Source organism: Nannobrachium achirus, assembly GCF_963921795.1.
Source record: "Nannobrachium achirus genome assembly, chromosome: 7".
Lineage (NCBI taxonomy): Eukaryota > Metazoa > Chordata > Actinopteri > Myctophiformes > Myctophidae > Nannobrachium > Nannobrachium achirus.
In genome coordinates this window covers 19356341-19376160 of record NC_137816.1, presented here as the reverse complement: position 1 = coordinate 19376160, position 19820 = coordinate 19356341, and the positions used below count along the sequence as shown (strand labels likewise).

General features: G+C 42.7%; 3 protein-coding genes across 3 annotated transcripts in view; 1 reads left to right on the top strand and 2 right to left on the bottom strand.

Moving 5' to 3' along the window:
- LOC308288630 (A-kinase anchor protein 13-like) overlaps nt 1-19820 on the bottom strand; it is a gene marked incomplete at its 3' end in the record, with an annotated part of 47781 nt that overhangs the window by 15923 nt on the left and 12038 nt on the right. Inside the window, exons 3-5 of the mRNA XM_080730101.1 lie at nt 8171-8324; nt 4587-4762; nt 3786-3957 (exon numbers count right to left, since the gene is read on the bottom strand). Of these exons, the coding sequence (XP_080586227.1) occupies nt 3786-3957; nt 4587-4762; nt 8171-8324 (502 nt within the window). The remainder of the gene's footprint in view (nt 1-3785; nt 3958-4586; nt 4763-8170; nt 8325-19820) is intronic.
- LOC308288012 (protein cornichon homolog 1-like) lies at nt 10926-11357 on the top strand (the record flags this gene model as incomplete). The annotated part of the gene is made up of 1 exon (XM_080729358.1): nt 10926-11357. One exon carries the CDS (start codon nt 10926-10928, stop codon nt 11355-11357), a length of 432 nt encoding a protein of 143 aa, XP_080585484.1.
- LOC308288011 (RNA-binding protein 4-like) lies at nt 12671-13594 on the bottom strand (the record flags this gene model as incomplete). The annotated part of the gene is made up of 1 exon (XM_080729357.1): nt 12671-13594. One exon carries the CDS (start codon nt 13592-13594, stop codon nt 12671-12673), a length of 924 nt encoding a protein of 307 aa, XP_080585483.1.

The window sequence follows — 19820 nt, the reverse complement described above, 5'->3', positions numbered from 1 at the left end:
GAATGTGAAGCAGAGCGTTGGTGGCAAATAAATTCAAGGTGTTGTCACACTGGCATGGATAAGGCATTTAGTTGATCATAATCTGTGTGTGTGTGTGTGTGTGTGTGTGTGTGTGTGTGTGTGTGTGTGTGTGTGTGTGTGCGTGCGTGCGTGCGTGCGTGCGTGCGTGCGTGCGTGCGTGCGTGCGTGCGTGCGTGCGTGCGTGCGTGCGTGCGTGCGTGCGTGCGTGCGTGCGTGCGTGCGTGCGTGCGTGCGTGCGTGCGTGCGTGCGTGCGTGGGTTTAATTCTTCCTGTATGCGTATGTACTATGTACGTAGATGTATTCTATAGTGAAATGAATGCAGACCAGACTGCAGTGTCACTCAACACAGCAGGAGACGGAACTCTACTTAAACAACATGACAGCTAACAAACTGTGTGTGTGTGTGTGTGTGTGTGTGTGTGTGTGTGTGTGTGTGTGTGTGTGTGTGTGTGTGTGTGTGTGTGTGTGTGTGTGCGCGCGAGTGCGTCCTTGTGTGTGACAGATGAAGGCGTGTGCAAGTGTAGGCCTGCATGAGTGCGTGTGCAACAAATGTACCATTCTTTGATCCCATTAGGCTATGTTGTTTGAAGATGACACAGCAGGGATGTGTGTGTGTGTGTGTGTGTGTGTGTGTGTGTGTGTGTGTGTGTGTGTGTGTGTGTGTGTGTGTGTGTGTGTGTGTGTGTGTGTGTGTGTGTAATGCACCACTGTTCAGTACTGTGATCCCATTAGCCAATTGTTTAAGCTCATCTTTGAGTCAGCAAGCCATATCCCCATGACTACACACACTCAGTCTCTCTCTCTCTCTCTCTCTCTCTCTCTCTCTCTCACACACACACACACACACACACACACACGCACGCACACGTGCACACAGAGCTAAAACACTCAGCCCCGTTTCCCACCATTGCATGACATTTAAGTTAATGGACTGGGGAACACAGTTAAACAACTGCCTGAGTGTTGAAAAAAATGACAAAAGATTTCCTCAAATTTGAACTCGTTCCATGCCAAAAAAAAGTACTATTGGTAGAGAAAAAGTGCTGTTCCAGCTATTTGACTTTATAGGGCAGAGTAAAAGTAATACACAGACAAAGCATAAACTGAAAGCATGTTCAGAAAGCTATTAAGCAGTTCTGAACAACTTAATAGCTGTTCCCAAAACCCTTGACTGCCTATTATTTATTTTTTCCTGTTGTATACTTTTTTCATTGTCCTAATCCTAATCGTTTTTCTAATTTGCTCTACAGTTTTTCTCAGTCGCTTGGATGCATTTCTTGAAACTCTAACCTCGTTCTCTTAACAGTGCCTCAAAACTCCACATAATTAAGGCAATTGGCCAAAACACTATTTTATTTCTCCTTGTGTTTACGCAGAATGCAAAACACTTTACGCAGATGTCATATGGCGACAGTGTTTTGGGAATAAGGTCAGAGTTTCAGGAAACACATCAAAGTCATTGAGAAAAACTTTAACAGCTGAGAAAAGGTTTTCTCTGCTACTCTGAAACCATTTCTCGGCTACCATTTCTCACAGTGTTACCTGAACATCTAGTATAGACAGTAAGATATTTCTGTTCCTGAGGTCTGTGGAGAGTGAGACTGCATGCTTACAAATACGATATGCCTGATTCTTCTCCTTAAAATGGAGGAGGAAAACGTAAATATTATAGAAAGGAAAGAAAGCAAAGAAAGGATAAAGAGAGACAGTGACAAGGAGCTTTGAGTTCAGTTCCATATCTGCTACAGCAGGTCATGCTGCCATCTACTGTATCCAATTCAAGCAGCAGTGAGAAGGGGTTTAAACTAAAAACAGAATTACCATGTGACTTGACTGCATACCTTACCATGATCAGCCATCAGTGTTTGATCTATTCTAGACCATGCCATCAACCTCCTAAAATCTAAAAAAAAGTAAAAAAGTGACTGACATGCTACAATTTGATGCGTCCAAATCACCCCTGCAATTTCCCGGAAATGAAAAGGTTATTCTGAATGATACATCACTGTATAATTGTCCACACCATCATTTTGTGATCCAATTCACATTATTAAAGTTCAAGTTGCCTTTTTTCTGTCTGTCTATCAAATATGTCCATATACCGTATGGCTATGCCTGGTGCACAGCCATTTGACATTTGTAATTCGGCTTGCCGGCCAGCAGACAACCATGGCCCCCTGTCACTATGACTCAGACATAACCATATATAGAGTCCACTATGATTCAGACTTAACCATACTGTATATAGAGTCTACTATGATTCAGGCATAACAATAGAGTTCCCACTGCTAGCTACACCCAAATATGGCATGTGTCACGCTGACTGTGACATCAAACCCAACCAAACTGTGTCATCATGATACTGTATCAGACTCAAACAAAACTTATTAGGATTCATATAAGGAGCTCCATGTCAACCATGATCATATATGGAGTTCCAGGTTGACCATTAAGTCCGAATATTGAGTGCATAAAGTCGCTTACTCTAACCTCTTGAATAACCACGGTGAATCGGTGATCTAACATGTTCTACCCTAGATGACGTGAAATCCCAACATCAAATGTCAAATGCACATACAGTAGAGTATGCTGATGTCTGACATCAGTGTTTTCTGGAACCTGCACTGTGTCTGCAGAGATCTCCATATAGGCATAAAATGGACGCAGACAGACAGATATAGATACTCTATCTCCATATATGGGCATAAATGGACATTGGGGCATTCATAAATGGACATTGGGGCATTCATTCCCTATTTACATTGTTCCCGAGTTGGGCAGGTCGCCGACTAGACGCTCGAATGAAACATATCCTTTCTAAAGCAACAATTTTCATAGTGTGATACTACTGAATAGTTAATAAATCATTTTTGGGGCAAAATAGTCGATCTATAAGCTCGTTGCGATACATCAAGAGCATCTAGACAGCCATATTCAAATAGCTGAAGTATAAAATAGGGTTAAAATGGTTACGGTAAACTTTTCAAGTAGTCACAGAATATTTATCGTACCATTGATCCACGATCATTGGCAAGACTGAAGTTATACCTGTGCTCATTACGACTATCGGTTCTCTAGATATTGGCCGTTGAATATGGGAAAGGCTCGATATTTCTATGTGGCATTAGTTCGACTAAGGGTTAGGATTACGTTTTAGGTTTAGATTTAGGCATAGTTTTACTGAGGTTAGGGTTGGGGTAGGTTTAGGCATAGTGGTTAACATTCACCAGGTTAGCATTCACCAGCGTCAGCAGGTTAGCAATTTCACCAGTGTCGAACTAATGGGACGTTGAACAAATGCTGCGTCGCAATATCGACACACTCCCGTTGAATACACTGTCTTTCACCCAGACAGGCAATAGAACACAGAAGCCAAGTTACAGGAATTTCCGTACGGATGGGGAACTCATGTTGCGATTACTATGTCCTTCCTTATGTCCATAGTAAGAGACTAACGTCACACAAGACTAACAAAGTGAGCACGGCTCACTTCGCACTGGTGTGATTTTTTACACTAGATGGAGTGGTTCGCTGACAAAAAAATCACATCAGTGTGAAGTGAGTGGTGGTATCAAACACAACACACGTGCATTACGATTTTGAAATTGTAATTGTAATTGTGAAAACCTTTCCACTCAAATGAGGTCCCTGTCACAAGATCTTTTCAGATAGGGGTCCGTGGCCAATTACATATGATTTTAGGGGTCCTTGACATGAAACCGTTTGAGAACCACTGATCTACATAGCACCAATATCCACCTACCAGTGCTGTTTTTGAGTGTGCTTCCCAGCAGGCTCCATCCAGGGGGCAGGGCCAGGTGCTTCAGGGCCAGAGACAGACTCTCATCCAGACGCTCACACTCCTGCAGGGGAATCTGACACTCGTCCAGTAAGAGCGCCCCCTCCAGGGCATCTGACCGCCCTGCAGTGCTTACCTGGTGAGTGAACACAGGGCATGGAGAATTAATGCTTTTGCAATTATAACACAATCCAGTATTATGTGAAAACTGAAACTTATTTCAAGAAAACAAAATTTCAGTAAATATCTTTTACTGTATTTTGTATTTGCTCAAAACTGACTTTATTGTTTTACAACCCCAACATAATATAACACAACAAATTAATATTTCTATATTCATTATTGTTATTATTGCTGTTATAGATATATTCCCCATATCTTTATTAACATGATTCCAAGCTTGAACAATAGCTTTTAGGAAGGCCACTCGACAAGCCCTTCTTATTTTATTTTATTTTGTTTTTCTTTTTGTTCCTTTCTTTATAAAGTATTATTTTGTTTTACATTTTTATTTTAGTTTTATTCACGTTTTATAAATGTGAAAATAAACTAAACTAAACAAATTCTTAGTAAAACGGATTCGAGGTGCCACTGAACTTTTTTTTTCTCTCAACACCAAATTTCTCAGCGAAAAACAAGACGATCTACAAGCTTACAATGCGATGCGTTGTGAGCTCGTAGATCTGCCATGTTTGGCCCAGCATCCCTAGAATATGGCTGCCGGGGTTCAAGTGGTCACTGTGCTAACATAACAGGTGTGCTCACCAGGAACTGGGCCATGTCGAAGGCCAGGTCCTGCACGAAGCTGAAGCGATGCTCGGCCAGCGGAGCCACCAGGGAAGAAGAGCCATGGACCCCTGGGACCTGCTCTCTGGACAGAGACACACCACAGGGTCTGACTGAACACAGGACCACACGCACTGACTCACAGCAGTCATGGGCTGGGGGAGAGAGAGAGAGAGAGAGAGAGAGAGAGAGAGAATGGAACAGTGAGAGGATGAGGGAGGAGAGCAAAAAGAGAGATAGGGGAAGAGAGAGAGGGATGAGAGAGGGAGAAAAGAGAGAAAAGCGTCAGAATCAATGTAAGGTTTGATGTGTTTTTATGTGTGGTTAGTGCAGCATTGCATGACACACATGCACACAGTCCTGCTGTGTCATTCTCATGCACAGCAGGACTGTATGAAAGTGCACTGCAGTGTGTGTAGCTCGCACACACGCGCACGCGCGCACACACACACACACACACACACACACACACACACACACACACACACACACACACACACACACACACACACACACACACACACACACACACACACACACACACACACACACACACACACACACACACACACACACACACACACACACACACAATGACCTTTAAGTCCTTGTGGTTAGGAAGCATGTTGTCAGTAAAGTGCCAGCTAGTTTTCATTCCGCACTGTGGTCAGGTTGAAATAAGGAGGTTTAGAGCCACACATGCACGTCCCACATGCATTTACTGCACCACAAGCAGGAGCCCTGACACAAACAAGGCTGTGAAGAATCTCAGTGCACAGCGTGTGTGCAGTAATATCAGCTCATTTGGCCAACTTTCTTCTCTTTCATTGTTAAAATAAGAATGTCTGATCTTAACACTATCTCAGTATCTCTATATTTAATTTTTCATACTGGGGTGTGGGGAATCCATCAATCCAACAGAAGAAGTAGAAGAAATACGTTATTTCAAATAGCATAAAAAGAATATGTGGGAGCTGCTACTGTAGCTGTCAAGCACATTTCCAAACAAAATCCTATGAGTGTAGAACAAAACAAGTATTTTGAACAGACAATCAGCTTTAATAAGCAGCCGAGGAGATTTAACCCAGAGCTCATTAACGCTTGCTCAGCAAAACTCAAGACAAACCACATTGGAAAAAAACATTAACAACCCTACCAGAGCATAATGATCAAAACAATAGAGAGAAAAGAGCTGGCTCTTAAAAATAAGAATGGTGCACATAGATAGTGGTGTTTCATACCTCTGAATCTACAAGTACTTTGTCTAGGATCAAAATACCCCTACACCGTCTCCCTCTCAGCTTTCCTTCTGTTTGTCTCCCCCTACACTGTCTCTCTCTTTCAGATGTCCTACTGTCAGTATACTTTGTTTATACAGACAGTATAGAAAAGTAAGATGGAGAAAGTGAGGGGGACACACAAGTGTATGCATTCACCTGGTTCTCGAATCTAACATGGGCCCTGGCAGTGGTGTAAAGTAACTAAGTACATTTACTGTACTTAAGTACTGTACTTAAGTACAATTTTTAGGAATTTGTACTTTACTTGAGTAATTCCAATTTCCAATACTTTTACTTCTACTCTTTTACTACTACATCTCGGATCCAATTATTGTACTTTTACTCCACTACAACTATTTGAAAACTTTAGTTACTAGTTATTTTGCAGATATAAATGATTATATTATATTATATTATATTATATTATATTAATCCACTGTAGCCCTATTTTATACCATCCACAAGCTCACAAGCTTGTAGATTTATACAATCTACAAGCTCACAACGCATCACGATGTGAGCTTGTAGATCTGCTATTTTCAGACATTTTGTACTTTTACTTTTGGTACTTTAAGTATATTTTGATGCCAATACTTTTGCACTTTTACTCAAGTTCATTTTGAATTCCGGACTTTTACTTGTAAGTAAGAGCATGGTCACACCAATGTATGGCTGGCTGATAAACATTTTTTTGGGGTGGTCCGCCTTCGACTCACCCGTTTGGACAGAGTGGAAAAACAGTGCTTCAACCATAAACGCAAGGTCTGCACGGCATGCTGAAAGGAGGAAAGCTGCTCAAGACCATAAATCCACGCCATTCCCATTGAAATTCATTGGCGGAATCCACTCTCATAGGTAGAATATTTTTCCGGTGTGACCGTGCCTTAACAGAGTATTTCCACACTGCAGTATTGATACTTTTACTTAAGTAAAAAAAATAGTACTATTACCACCACTGGTCCCTGGTAAGCAGCAGCTATGCATCCAATGTTATTGAAGCGTGTGTCAATGTCACAACATTAACTACATGAACCCTAGCATTGCTATTCGGGGCCTATCAAGATGTCATAATAGACTAACATTCCGCAAAATCCTCCCAGGGTTTCTTACATCACAACTATCTGTCATCTAGGAAAGAACTAGAGGTAAATGTTTTTCAATCATACAATACATGTTGCATAATACAAATTGTTAGCAACACATTCCTGAACCTATTCACTTTCACTTTTCCCCCGCCACCTTTTCATTAGACATTCACTCCTATTCAACAAGTCAATAAAACACATTTCCATTTACCATACTTGTACTTCAAAACATACATTTTCCATCAAATATAGAGGTCCTCTGTTTTTCTGAACTTGTCACTAAAGCAATCATGTTCCTTGTCAGTCTTGTGATGTCCTTTCTAATCGTTATTGTAGTGTATTGATGTTCATGTATGGTTATGTATTTGTACAGTATGTGTTCCATTTGCTTTTCTTTTTTTCCATCTCTTTTTATAGAATACTTGTATACAGTACAGTATGTGCTGCTTGTATTTTCGCAAGTTCTATGCATTGCTTTTTTCTAGATGAGCAACTGATGCCTACTTTTTATTTGAGCTTCTTCAACATGGACTCTGAATAAGCCTACAGGCTTCCTTCCTTTTCTGCACAGCAACCACTGTTTCTTAATATTGTGTAACTTAACTAAACCAAAGTAAACTAAACTAAAGAAACTAAACAGCTAGAATGAAACTAGCAGTAAACCCTCCAGATTCTAGCAACTACGTTATGATTGGCTAACTAGAAGTAAAGAGATCCAGCAGATCCCCTGCTCTGCAGTGAAGACCTCCCTGTAGGATGGAATCAGCTCTGAAAGGAGGAGCAGTGATGTAGAACTCATCTCTCACAACTCACAAGCCTTCCCAGTTCGGGGCCTCGCCTTCTCTGTGCTCACTTCTCACACCTCCTTCCCTGTGTTTCCTCACTGCTCCCTCCAGTCTTGTTAATGCTTGAACTCACCACTCAGAAAGACACTCAGTCAGTCAGTCAGTCAGTCAGTCAGTCTGTCTGTCTGTGATCAGTCAGTCTGTGATTAAACTGTGATATTATAAAGCATACATATCAAACATATCAGACTATCAGTCTATATTTCCCAAAAGGAAATGTGTGTATTTAATTCAGTCTGACCAGGAGCAGGGATAACATACAGTATATCCCCACTGAACATAAATATGAACGACCAGATGGGGGTATCAAAAGCAGGGGCTCAGCAAATGGAACCCTGGAGCAGAGGACTTACCAGGGCAGAGCGCACGCAGCGTGTCATGGTCACTCCTCAGGGTGGAGGTCACATGTCTCTGGGTGGAGCCGCAGAAAAACAGGAAGTACTCCACCTCCTGCCCATCATCCACCAGCTCCTCAGAACACAGCTGTACTGTTAACACACACTGACCCTGAGAGAGAGAGAGAGAGAGAGAGAGAGAGACAGTCAGGCAGGCAGGCAGGCAGGCAGGCAGGCAGGCAGGCAGAGGCAACGATGGGAAGAGATGGAAACAGAAAGAAAGAAAGAAAGAAAGAAAGGTCAAAAACACAAAGACAGAAAGAGGAAAAGGGTAAGAAAAAAGGAGAAATGATAAGTAGGGAATGTGACAGTAAAAGGAACAGGTCATTACACGTATATGAACATATTCTCTGTTGTTCTTGTATCTCCTTATTTAATCTTTTAATCTTATGATTTAATATATATTTCTTTTTCTTTTTTTATTCTGCCCGTAATGATATACCCAAAATAGGGACACTAGGTTGAAAGTCTGTCTGTTGGGATTTATAATAATTATTTAACCAATGACAAGTATTGACGAGAGCTTGTGACTAAATAATAAATATATTGGATCCATTGGAGCGCCGGTTCTTTTTCCCACTTCATGAAAAGTAACGTTTTTTGGAACAACAACACCCTCAACCCTGAGAGTGAGAGGAGGAAACACACAGCGTCCATCGGTGTGATTCAAAAGAGAGATTTCCAGAGTCACACTCGAACGCACGCATGCACGCACGCACGCACGCATACACACACAACACAGACGCACACATGACACAGTGCAGCCGTCATGCATAGTGAGCCTGCAAGGAAACTGATAAGATACAGAGAGGCTGCGGCTTCCCGTCTTCAAACTGTTGTCTTTGATTTCTCACACTGTGTGAGCTCAGCATCAAGATGATGAACACTGCTGCTGTTGTTTCTTACACTACGTCATTGGTCCAGGGAAAGTTACACTTCTACAATCACACCAGAAGACTGTAGTAGTGATACTGTGTGTACTCACACCACATTTTCCAACACAGTCTGAAAATGTACCTCTTAAGACTCCACCTTGTTCCTCTCTTCTTGTATCACTTCTGGTTTTCTCTTTTTTTGATAGATGCTAGTCAGTGAAGTAACAACGCCCCAGTGCAAGGTTTTCACCACGCCCCCCCAACACACCCCCACCCCACAGCACAGGAAAGTACAGTTCAATACAAGAGGATTTTAAACCCAAGAAAGCATCCTGGCTTGTTTCCATAAAGAATACCACATTTGCACTCAATTCATTGAGTACAAATGTGGTATTCTTTAAAACATTAACGTGTTTGCTTTTCACACTTATGCGACTGAATGGTTTAACAGTTTTGACTGTGTTGACTAGGACTCATGCCATTACTCTGATTTTGCACTTCTAAGTCACTCTGGATAAGAGTATCTGCTAAATGCCATAATTGCTTGCGCCAGCAGAGTGTGCAAGCACTGCGTTCGGCTGCGTATGTAGGTATGTCGGTGTCTGTGTGTGTTTAAGCCCGCAATCAGGGACCAGCATTTCTAGCAACGTCATCATTAACAGCCAATGAAAGACCAACATTCCTGGTGATGCCAGTGGTGAGCGCACCTCATGGCATGCTCTGCTGGCGCACGTAGGCCATACATGGCCTACTTGTGCATGAGGCGCAAGTTGGCACCTCAACAGATTGCAGTTCTAGTTGTCTATTGTAATGTTGGCCATTGAGCTGCCCATTACAGTGGGAGAAGCCCCCACCTGGAGCCATTGGGTAGTAGGGTAAATAATACCTTACTCAATCAACAATAGTTGTTGATGTAATACAGTCACATAGTGTGCACCCCAAGGGAGAAAGAGAGAGACAAAACACCACAGTGAAAGACATTGTCATATGTATTTGGGCAGTCACTATCAAATATTGAACTTGTGTGAACTCAATTCTTTCCCAAATTCAGGGTGGACACACTGGGCAGTCCACTTCCTTCTTATTTTTCCATATTTAGTACACCGTTTTTCTCTCTCTCTCTCTCATTGAAAGATGCATTTATGTATTTGAGTAGCCTATTGGTTCTTTCGTGCAAACCAATACAATAAATGAAAAAAAGAAAATAAATAAATAATCAGAATCATTCTTATGAATGCCATCCAATCAGAATTGGTTAAGCCATACAAAGCTGTCCAAACACAATGCCATTACAATACCGGTTGCTATAACAAACCCATCAAATCATTAAATAGCTGTAACAGACACAATCCAAATGTGTCCAGTCAAAACAAGGCCCTCACAACCTCCACCCCTCATTTCTCACATGGCCCTCTTCTAGCGCCACCATCAGGCCGATTTTAGCAAAACACATTTTTGGACACTGCTCCAACATATTTTGGCCTAAAATCACGCAACGCCCATTTCTTTCATTCTTTCCTGATTGGCTTCTAAAGTTTGTGTATGCTTATCTCCCGATTAGGAGTCTTACTGGTTATTAAACTGACAATCATAATTGTCATTACAAACCATCCCATCGCACCATCCCCATTTTCATTACAAAGCTGTCAAATCCGAATCGTCACCATAATCAGACGTCCAATCAGAACGTCCGTTAGAAAACCTTCCAATCAGAATCGCCGATTAGAATGTGGCCGAATCAGAAATAGTTAAAAGTCATCCAATCAGGATCTGAAAGGACTATAACCGAATCAAGCAACACAGCAACAAGATCAGCAAAGCTGCCTAGAGGGGAAAAAATGGCATTCACATTTGCAGCCTTTTGTTATATGCTTGCCTTAATGCTCACGGTAGCCCTAATCTACTTCACGATTAGGCACCTAACAGTGTTCGATGAGCTGAGGACTAGGAACAGGAATCCTATAGATCTATGCAACACATTAAATCCGCTTGTGTTCCCAGAGTACCTCATCAATGACTTCTTCTGTGTGATGTTCTTCAGTGCTGCAGAGTGGCTCAGCCTCTGCCTCAACGTGCCGCTGCTAGTGTACCAGGCCTGGAGGTATACGAGCAGGCCAGTGATGAGTGGTCCAGGGCTGTATGACCCTACATCCATCATGAATGCTGACATCCTTGCGTACTGTCTAAAGGAGGGCTGGTGCAAAGTGGATTTCTACCTTATGTCATTCATCTACTATCTCTACAGGTTGATTAATATTCTGATCTCTTAAAGCAAACAACGAAGAGAGAATGACTAACTGTTAGTGGCTAGTGCTGGAAACATTTCAGAATATATCATTTACAAGAGGATGTACTTTCTGCCTGTCCCCACCATGATATGGTGCTGTGTCATTTCAGAAGCATTTATTAGCCCTTTGTAAAAGAGTTATCTCGGTCCCACCATTCCTCACAGTTCTACAGATACGTTTGTATGGAAGATCAACAAAGGACTTTTTTTGTTCAATTTATTCCTGTGTGGTGGTTTGATGCTCAGACTTAAATGTCAAGTTTCTAACAAAGAAAAAAGCCATCCAATCAGAATAACATTACATAGCCATCCAATTAGAGTATTTGTTACAGACTGTGTCTCTTTTCACACTAAGACCAGAAGACTCCCTAATCGGGAGATAAGCGACCATCAGGTCGCTTATCTCCGTCTGCAAAAAGCAACCTCATGGTGGAGCTAGAAGAGGGGCATGTGAGAAATCAGGGGCAGAGGTTGTGGTTTGCCAGCCAAGGAGTGTGTGTGCAAAGTTTGGCATGGATAGGGGCAACGGTGTCGGAGACAGACCGCCGGTGGAGGTTTTCACAGTAACTTGCGACCTGACGGTCGCAATGAAACAGGTCCGTTTGTGTGGAGTATTGTGAGTTCAACAAGCATAAGAGTCATTTTGGCAAGGTCATGGGGGTCACTCCAATGGTTAGGGTTCATCTGCCAGGGATTTCCAGGGTCATTGGTGGTGTTTGGTGTTTCATGTTTGAGCAGTGCTAACCACTCCTCCGCCTCATCCCACGTTGGCCAAGCTTCGCGGGACAATTAATGAAATTAACTCATAAATAGCACCGCTCACAATTTTTTTTGTTAGTTTTTTGTTTTTGGTAATGTTTATTTAAAGAAAAGAAAATCATACACGACAATGCTTTATGGTTTCTTGCAGTTGCAAGAAAAGTTAACAAAGAAAATGAACAAACAAGTCCCATCTCAGTTCCGCGCATAAAATATGATGTGATGCCTCTCAAATTATGACTGGTAGCCTAATCTAGTTTCTTTTTTCTCGTTTTGTATCATGTTGTTAATGAACTGATCTGTTTATGTATTGTATTTGTGTATTATGTGTTTCTTGTGTCCTGATGGCTGCTTGGTACAAAAAGAATGGACAAATAAAGCAAGGATTTCAACAATCAAACAAGCAGGACAGAAAGGCAAAACAGCTCAAAAGAAGACAAGACGTGAATCAACATGGAATTGAGTTTAACACAGGGCTGTCCACAATACAGTATCTTCCAGTTAGTCTCCGACGAGCGCAACGCAATCTTCCGTAGACTAAGGTGGTATGGCGCCACGTTTCTGCAGGACTAGGGGGGTATAGCTCCACGTTTCTGCAAAGGGATCCCTGAGGCGCGATGATCCATAAACTGGAGGCGTGGGCCCCGGAGACAGCCAGGAAGCCTCGTAGGAGTAGCCGTTACCAGCTGCAGGGGCAGTAGGAGGGGCTCGTCTGTGGGGGCTTCTGTCGCGGCCGTAGTAAGCTGGAGGAGCGGACAGCAGGGGGCGTTCATATGGGTCGAGGGGCGGCACAGCGAGGTGATCTCTTACCACACCCGAGGTTGAAAGAGGCGGAACGGGGTTGGGTCGATCATAGGCGGGGGCACTGTAAGGAAGAGCTGTGTACTTATAGTAATCAACCTGGTCAGGGTAGGCTGGCATGCGGCCCCTGTAGGGGGCTTCTGGCCTGTGCTCAGGGTAATAACCTCCCCTTGGCGGCGGAGGTCCGTAATTTTCCATCTCCGGTCCCCCTCGGCGTCGGCTCTTCGATAACTGAACGTGAATGCATTTACCATGGAACTCTGTGTAATCCAATTCCTTTATGGCATCCATGGCCTCATCAGAGTTGGCCATGTGTACGAAGGCGTAGTTCTTGACGATGGAACATTCCGTGACGGGGCCGTACTCTTCAAACAAAGCACGGAGCTCATCATCATAGCCGGTCTCCACATTGGCAATGTGGAGCTTGACGGGTCCCTGGTTCTTCCTCCTGCTCGGCTCTACGTTGATGGGCCTACCATGTAGTTTGTACAGGTGAAGCTCCCGGATGGCTTTGGTGGCTGATTTGCGGTCTTCCATATGGACAAAGGCATAGTTGTTATACTTGGCACATTCGATCACTGTGCCATACTGTGCAAATAGATCCTCAATATCCTCCTTCTCTGCATTCTGCGAGAGGTTACCGATGAAAATCTTCACCATTGTCACTGATTATGTAAACTCCTCAACTAGCTAAAGGCCCACCTCTAGTTAGATGAAGAGGTGGCGTTTCGTTTTATTTATGTGTCTGTTTAGGGTCGGTGGTGGGTTGACGTCATGCTCTTAAGAGGTAATAGCCTATATTTGTAGATCCCTGATGTCATCAATATGAAATCATAGCACATAGACCGGCCTTCAAATCTCCAAATGTCCATATATGTCCGTCTATCTTTGTGTATCCCCCTTACAGTATGCCTATATAAGGTGAATATATCGGGAAATCTGTATCTGTTTCTGTGTCTGTGTCCCTTTAACATCCATATATAGAGATCCTGATGTCATCCATATGATGTCATAGTAATGTCATAGATTGGCCTCCAAGTACTATGATAATGGGTATTGCATAACTGGTGCAACATGCTCTCCCAGGGGGAATCGGCCTAGTTCAGTAATTTCACCTCTGTACTGCATGCTTCAACTGAATCTGCCCACCAGTTATATCCTGATATCCTATTAAACTTGTGTTGCTAGCCTTACCTTACCTGTGCAAAGCCTGGTTTCTATTTACTTCTCTAAACTGGATGGCCAGTTTATAAATAAATAAAAATAAATAAATATATATATATTTATTTATCGCGCTTATATATATATATATATATATATATATTATATATATAATTATAAAATGAATGGAAAAATCACGCAGGTATTGAATGTCCTTCTAATGCGAGGGAGCCTTGATTTTTCCATTACTTTTTTCGTTTATTTTTTTGATGAAATATCCCTTCAAAGAGGCAGTCATAGCTGAATGGGTAGACAGGCTGTCTGGGAATCAGAGGGTCCCCGGTTCGCCCCCCAGCCTGGCCTTTGTGTCGAAGTGGCCCTGAGCAAGACAAGTAACTCCTAACTACTCCCCGGGTGATGTATTAATGGCACCCACTGCTCCTAATATTAGGATGGGTAAATGGCAATACAGAGGACACATTTATGCAAATGTACTGTGAGAAAGAATATCCCAAAGGGACCATATGTTATTACTAGGGATGTGAAAAAACCAACTCATGCTAATCTCGACTCCAAAAATATGAGTCGATTTGAGTTGTTTTTATTTTTTTATTTTTACTTTTTTACTTTTTTAATGGCTTGTTCAAAAAACATTATAAGCGTTAATGTTTTCCAAATGGGAGAGGAACGGTGTGTGTGTCTGTGAGGCAGACCAAACCTCTACGTTTGTGATACACTAGCCTGGGCAGCTAGGGATGTTAATCGACGCATTATTTGCAAATCGACGCGTCGTGGCCGAAAATCGACGCGTCAATTTACTTTTTTCACTTTTTTTCCTGCTAAGCAGCAGCTCAGAGGAGAGCACAATGGCGAATTACTATAAGCAACACAACTTATGCAGCTGCACCAATCAGAACTTAATAACCCTAATAATAATTATAATAAATAATTGCTCTTCCTTGCGTTAGCATGGAGTCTGTTCTCTAGAGACTAGAAGCGGAGTGACAAAGTCCATGGAAAGTAGTGGGAGCACTCTGGCTGCCTCGCTCTCCCTCCCCGACCGCGTCCACGGGTGTGTCGCACGAGTAGTGTATTTTGTGTCGTGTTTTATTGTCAATCTTGACAGAATCACCGCTCACGAGGCGACACTGCCATTAACAAGCGAGCTTTCGTGTCAAGCATGCATGCAAAGGTGTTTCCTAAACCCACCAGGCTTGAGTTAAGTCCCGCCTCCCAAAGGCAGGAGGTAAATAAAACACATCAGCGCGCACTGCTATGACGCGTGCATCACACCAGTCCAGCAGTGTTTCTCAAACAGTAGTCTGCGGACCTGACTAGCGCCGCATGCATGCGAATCTGCGATGCATGCATGCACAACACAGACATGCACTCGTCTCCGACACAGACACACACACCCACACTGGTCCTCTCACATTTGGAAAACATTAACACTTATAACGTTTTTGAACAAGCGATTAAAACATTTTTGGGGGGAAAACTTAAAAACGTAACTTTTTCGACTCATACTTTTTGAGTCGCAGTGAGCATGAGTCGATTTTCAATCGATTTATTTTAACATCCCTAGTGCCAGCCTGAGCCTGCTCCCTGTCACTCCGCTTCTAGTCTCTCAAGAACAGACTCCATATGCTAACGCAAGGAAGAGCAACTATTTCTTTGACGATGGGTTGGGTATGTATGTCGGTGTCCTCCTTTGTTTAAGCCAGTAGCCCAATCAGGGACCAGCATTCCTGGAAATGTCATCATTGGCGGTATGGCGGTATTGTGGTAGTGCAGTATCTCAATAATATTTATTTTAGGACACAGAATATAGGGAAACCAATGTTTCAGCAGCAAACTGCCTCCTTCAGGGTATACGGTATCGGGGTATCTACCAAAAAAGTTGTTTTGAGTGGAAAAAAGAAATACATTTTAAATACATTTAAATAAAAAAAGAATTGCGGTATAATCGTGGTTATGAACTCAACACGCGGTATGCATTACACAACTGCGCGGCATGGCGGTATTGCGGTTATAGCACCCAGCCCTACTCATGGCACGCTCTTCTGGTGCACAAGGGAGCAAGTTGGCACCTCGACAGAGTGCAGTTATAGTTATTATTGTGGGCTCGCTGAATGGCGAGACCAGCATGTTATACCAAAACGTTATAGACCAAGGTTATTCTCCTCAAAAGAATGACCGACAGTACAAAGGCAGGGCCCTTAGCCAATGAGGAGCAGCGTTCTTGGTGACATCACCACCAACAAGTGCGACCTGATATAAATAACAACAACACATGGCCTTGCTGAAAGGAGATTGTGGGCTCGCTGAAAGGCGAGACCAGATTGTTATACCAAAACTTTAAAGACCAAGGTTATTCTCCTCAAAAGAATGACCGACAGTACAAAGGTATAGTATGTTCTCCCAAATCTTTAGATACTAAAGTATATAAAATGTAGGAGTCTCAGAAGTAATGTTGGAGTTCCCGTTGATCTTTGTGCCCATACATGGTGTTCCATGCGAGCCCACACTGTTTCGTAGGAACAATATTTCTAGTTACTATTACTATTTAAGACCGACTTTTACTTTGTTACGCATAGGATGTCATACCCTGAAAATAGCATCCAGTGTAACGCTATGACACGTTGTGAGCTTGTAGACCTGCTATTCATCGCGCAACACTGGTGTGCAAGCCTTAGAACCATCATAGAAATAAATGCAATGCACTGCACTTTAAAGGGGAAAATATGAAAAATCCAGGCGATAATTGTGACAATTTGTCTCAATTACAATAGCAGCAGTAGCAGTGTAAACTGTGAGCCTGTCGGAATATGATATCAATATAAAAAATTACCAAATTACAGCTTTGTTGAAAATGCCTTCTGGCTTTGTGGTTAGTCAGTCCAAGGGAGGACACTGGGGTTTTACGTTAGCCAACATAATTAATGAGTTGGCTCTATGGTCACGAGAGAATTGTCTACAACACTAACAGATGCAAGATAAAGGGTGCAGGATGAAGCTATACAGTATAATGGTAGTAATAATACTTAATATTTGATGAATCTTTGGATTTCTTTGACCTCCGTCCTCCCCTATAACGTGTGTGGAGTGCCTCAATTTTAGGCCCAATACTTTTGTTTTATCATATATAGCCAATACATCTTCCATGGTTATGCAGACAATAAATAATAATATATTGCTTGAAGCCCAAAACATGCTTGCTCAGTTATTCGTCATGTGAAAGTCCTATGACGTCTATGGCATCTGACATCATACCTTTTTACATAGATCCCTGTCTCTAGAACCAGCCACATAGATATGGGCTGTCTTGGCCATCTGTCTTGGCTGAATGGATTCTGTTAGTGTGGTATGTGGCCGATGTGGCCTCCATATAGAGTCCTGTTAGATATGGTCTTAATATGCCATCAGGGAACTCCATATATGGGCATAAAAGGGATTCTTAGTTGTGACATCACAGTGAAGCCAGAGCGTGATGTCAGAGCTGCAAACCCATTCTGTTAAGAGTGGTTCCCCTGACATCACAGTGACATCAGAGCATGATGTCAGAGCAACAAACCCATAGAACTGAACCACAGTGTCAGGCGTGACAGACAGACAGAGATACACACATACGGACAAGCTGTGACCGTTCACATACCAGTAAGACGTCTCAGGGCGACATCTCGCCAATTCTTGACCATCTGGCCAGTTATGTAGATCGGACCAGTTACCCATATATGGAGACCACTACATGATAGTCAACAATGTGAGAACATGCCCATATATGGGCATTACCAAATATGGGCATTCCCAGATATGCCTTTAATATTGATGACAATGGCATACAATCATTACCATGTGCAGCCACTCAGGAACGATATTTTTAACTTTCCCCAAATTCAAGCCACTCTTTAACCCTATAGTGTGTGCCAACGGTGACGCAATTGTAGTCCTAGAGCGGACATATTTTGGGTCAAACACAGGTGTTTCAATTGTTTGATTGGCATAGAACTAATGCTTTACTCCAATCAGAACACCTGTGTAAGGCTGTGTTGACCCAAGAAATGGCCGCTCTAGAACTACATATTGGCACACCCTATGGCTGGAGTTTTCGCCATTATTCCGTGGCCACGTGCATGCATGGTCATGCGCAGCCACGAGATCCCCGTAGTGTGTTAGTAACAGCGTTAGTTTGTTATTCACTCACTCATACAAAACAATGGAGCAGGAGTCCGTTTATGCGTATGTGTATATGTGTGTGTGTGCGTGCATGCATGCGTGCGTACGTGCGTGCGTGCGTGCGTGTAACTGAGTGGGTCCCCGACTTCCCGGCAATGACCTGCCTCACGGATGCAGAGAAAAGCTTCTCCCTGTGAATCACAACGTGTGGACCTGAACTGTGTGTGTGTGTGTGTGTGTGTGTGTGTGTGTGTGTGTGTGTGTGTGTGTGTGTGTGTGTGTGTGTGTGTGTGTGTGTGTCTGTCACAGCAGACTTGGACTCATTAAAATAGGAACACGCACCTTGCCCATACATAACTAAATTGGGATGTAGGGATGTTCAGCAATACAAATGCAATGCGTGTAGACAGTGCATAACCCAAAGTCTGCAAATACTTTGAGTGTGCATATCCCTGGGTTTTGATGTTTATTTTATTTGAAAGTGAAATCTCCCTTTAGCCGTTACTTTTGAAGCACTTCATGGCCTGGTCTGAATTATTAACCTCTTATGAGCCTGTGTGCACCTTGAGGTCCTTGGGCAGGCACCTGGGGTTGTTCCTGAGTTGAAGACAGAGGGTCACTGTGACATTGCTGTCAGGAATCCTCGACAACGACATTCCCCAGGAACTTAAAGAGTCATGAAACCCCAAAATATATATTATATCAATGAGTCCCTTGTGATAGGGAGCAATGATATGGTTCAATGTGCCCATAGGCGTGTGGATTCAGAGCTTTCTGCTGTCTCTGTAGCTATTTCTGTGTTCTTCCAGTTTCTAGGTAGAAAAGAAATATTTGGCACCACTCATTACATATTTACTCTCGGTGTACCATTAGTTCGGTGTGAGGTGGCTTATCTATTCACTCCTACATTTTAGAAACCACTCCTACATTTTAGATTTCTTTTCATATTCTGAATTCTGATAAAACAAATAAAGAGGCTGGGTGTGAGGTGGCTTATCTATTCACTCCTACATTTTAGAAACCACTCCTACATTTTAGATTTCTTTTCATATTCTGAATTCTGATAAAACAAATAAAGAGGCTGGGTTTCTCGCTCCTTTAAGTACATAAGCAAATAAGTCTGCATATAAAGTCTGTAATAAAGTATTTTATTGAAATACTCACTACACTCTACTTCCTCTTCAGTGGAGAATTGTCACTTCCCTCTTATATATTATCTCTCCAGTAGGTCAAAGGCCACACTGTGAGGGCCAGGTTACTTTCTGTTCCAGTTGTGAATCAGTGCCCCCCCCCCCTCCCCCCGATCCCACAGGGACAGATTAGCTAGCTGACAGCAGGATAGGGGCAAGGGCTAACCAGCAATCTTATTGGTCTCTCCAAGAACTGTGTGTGTGTGTGAGTGTGTGTGCGTGTGTGTGTGTGTGTGTGTGTGTGTGTGTGTGTGTGTGTGTGTGTGTGTGTGTGTGTGTGTGTGTGTGTGTGTGTTTTCTCAGCAGGATAACCATTGCCAAGCAACACGTTCAAAGGCGACCACATACCCCTATGAGCC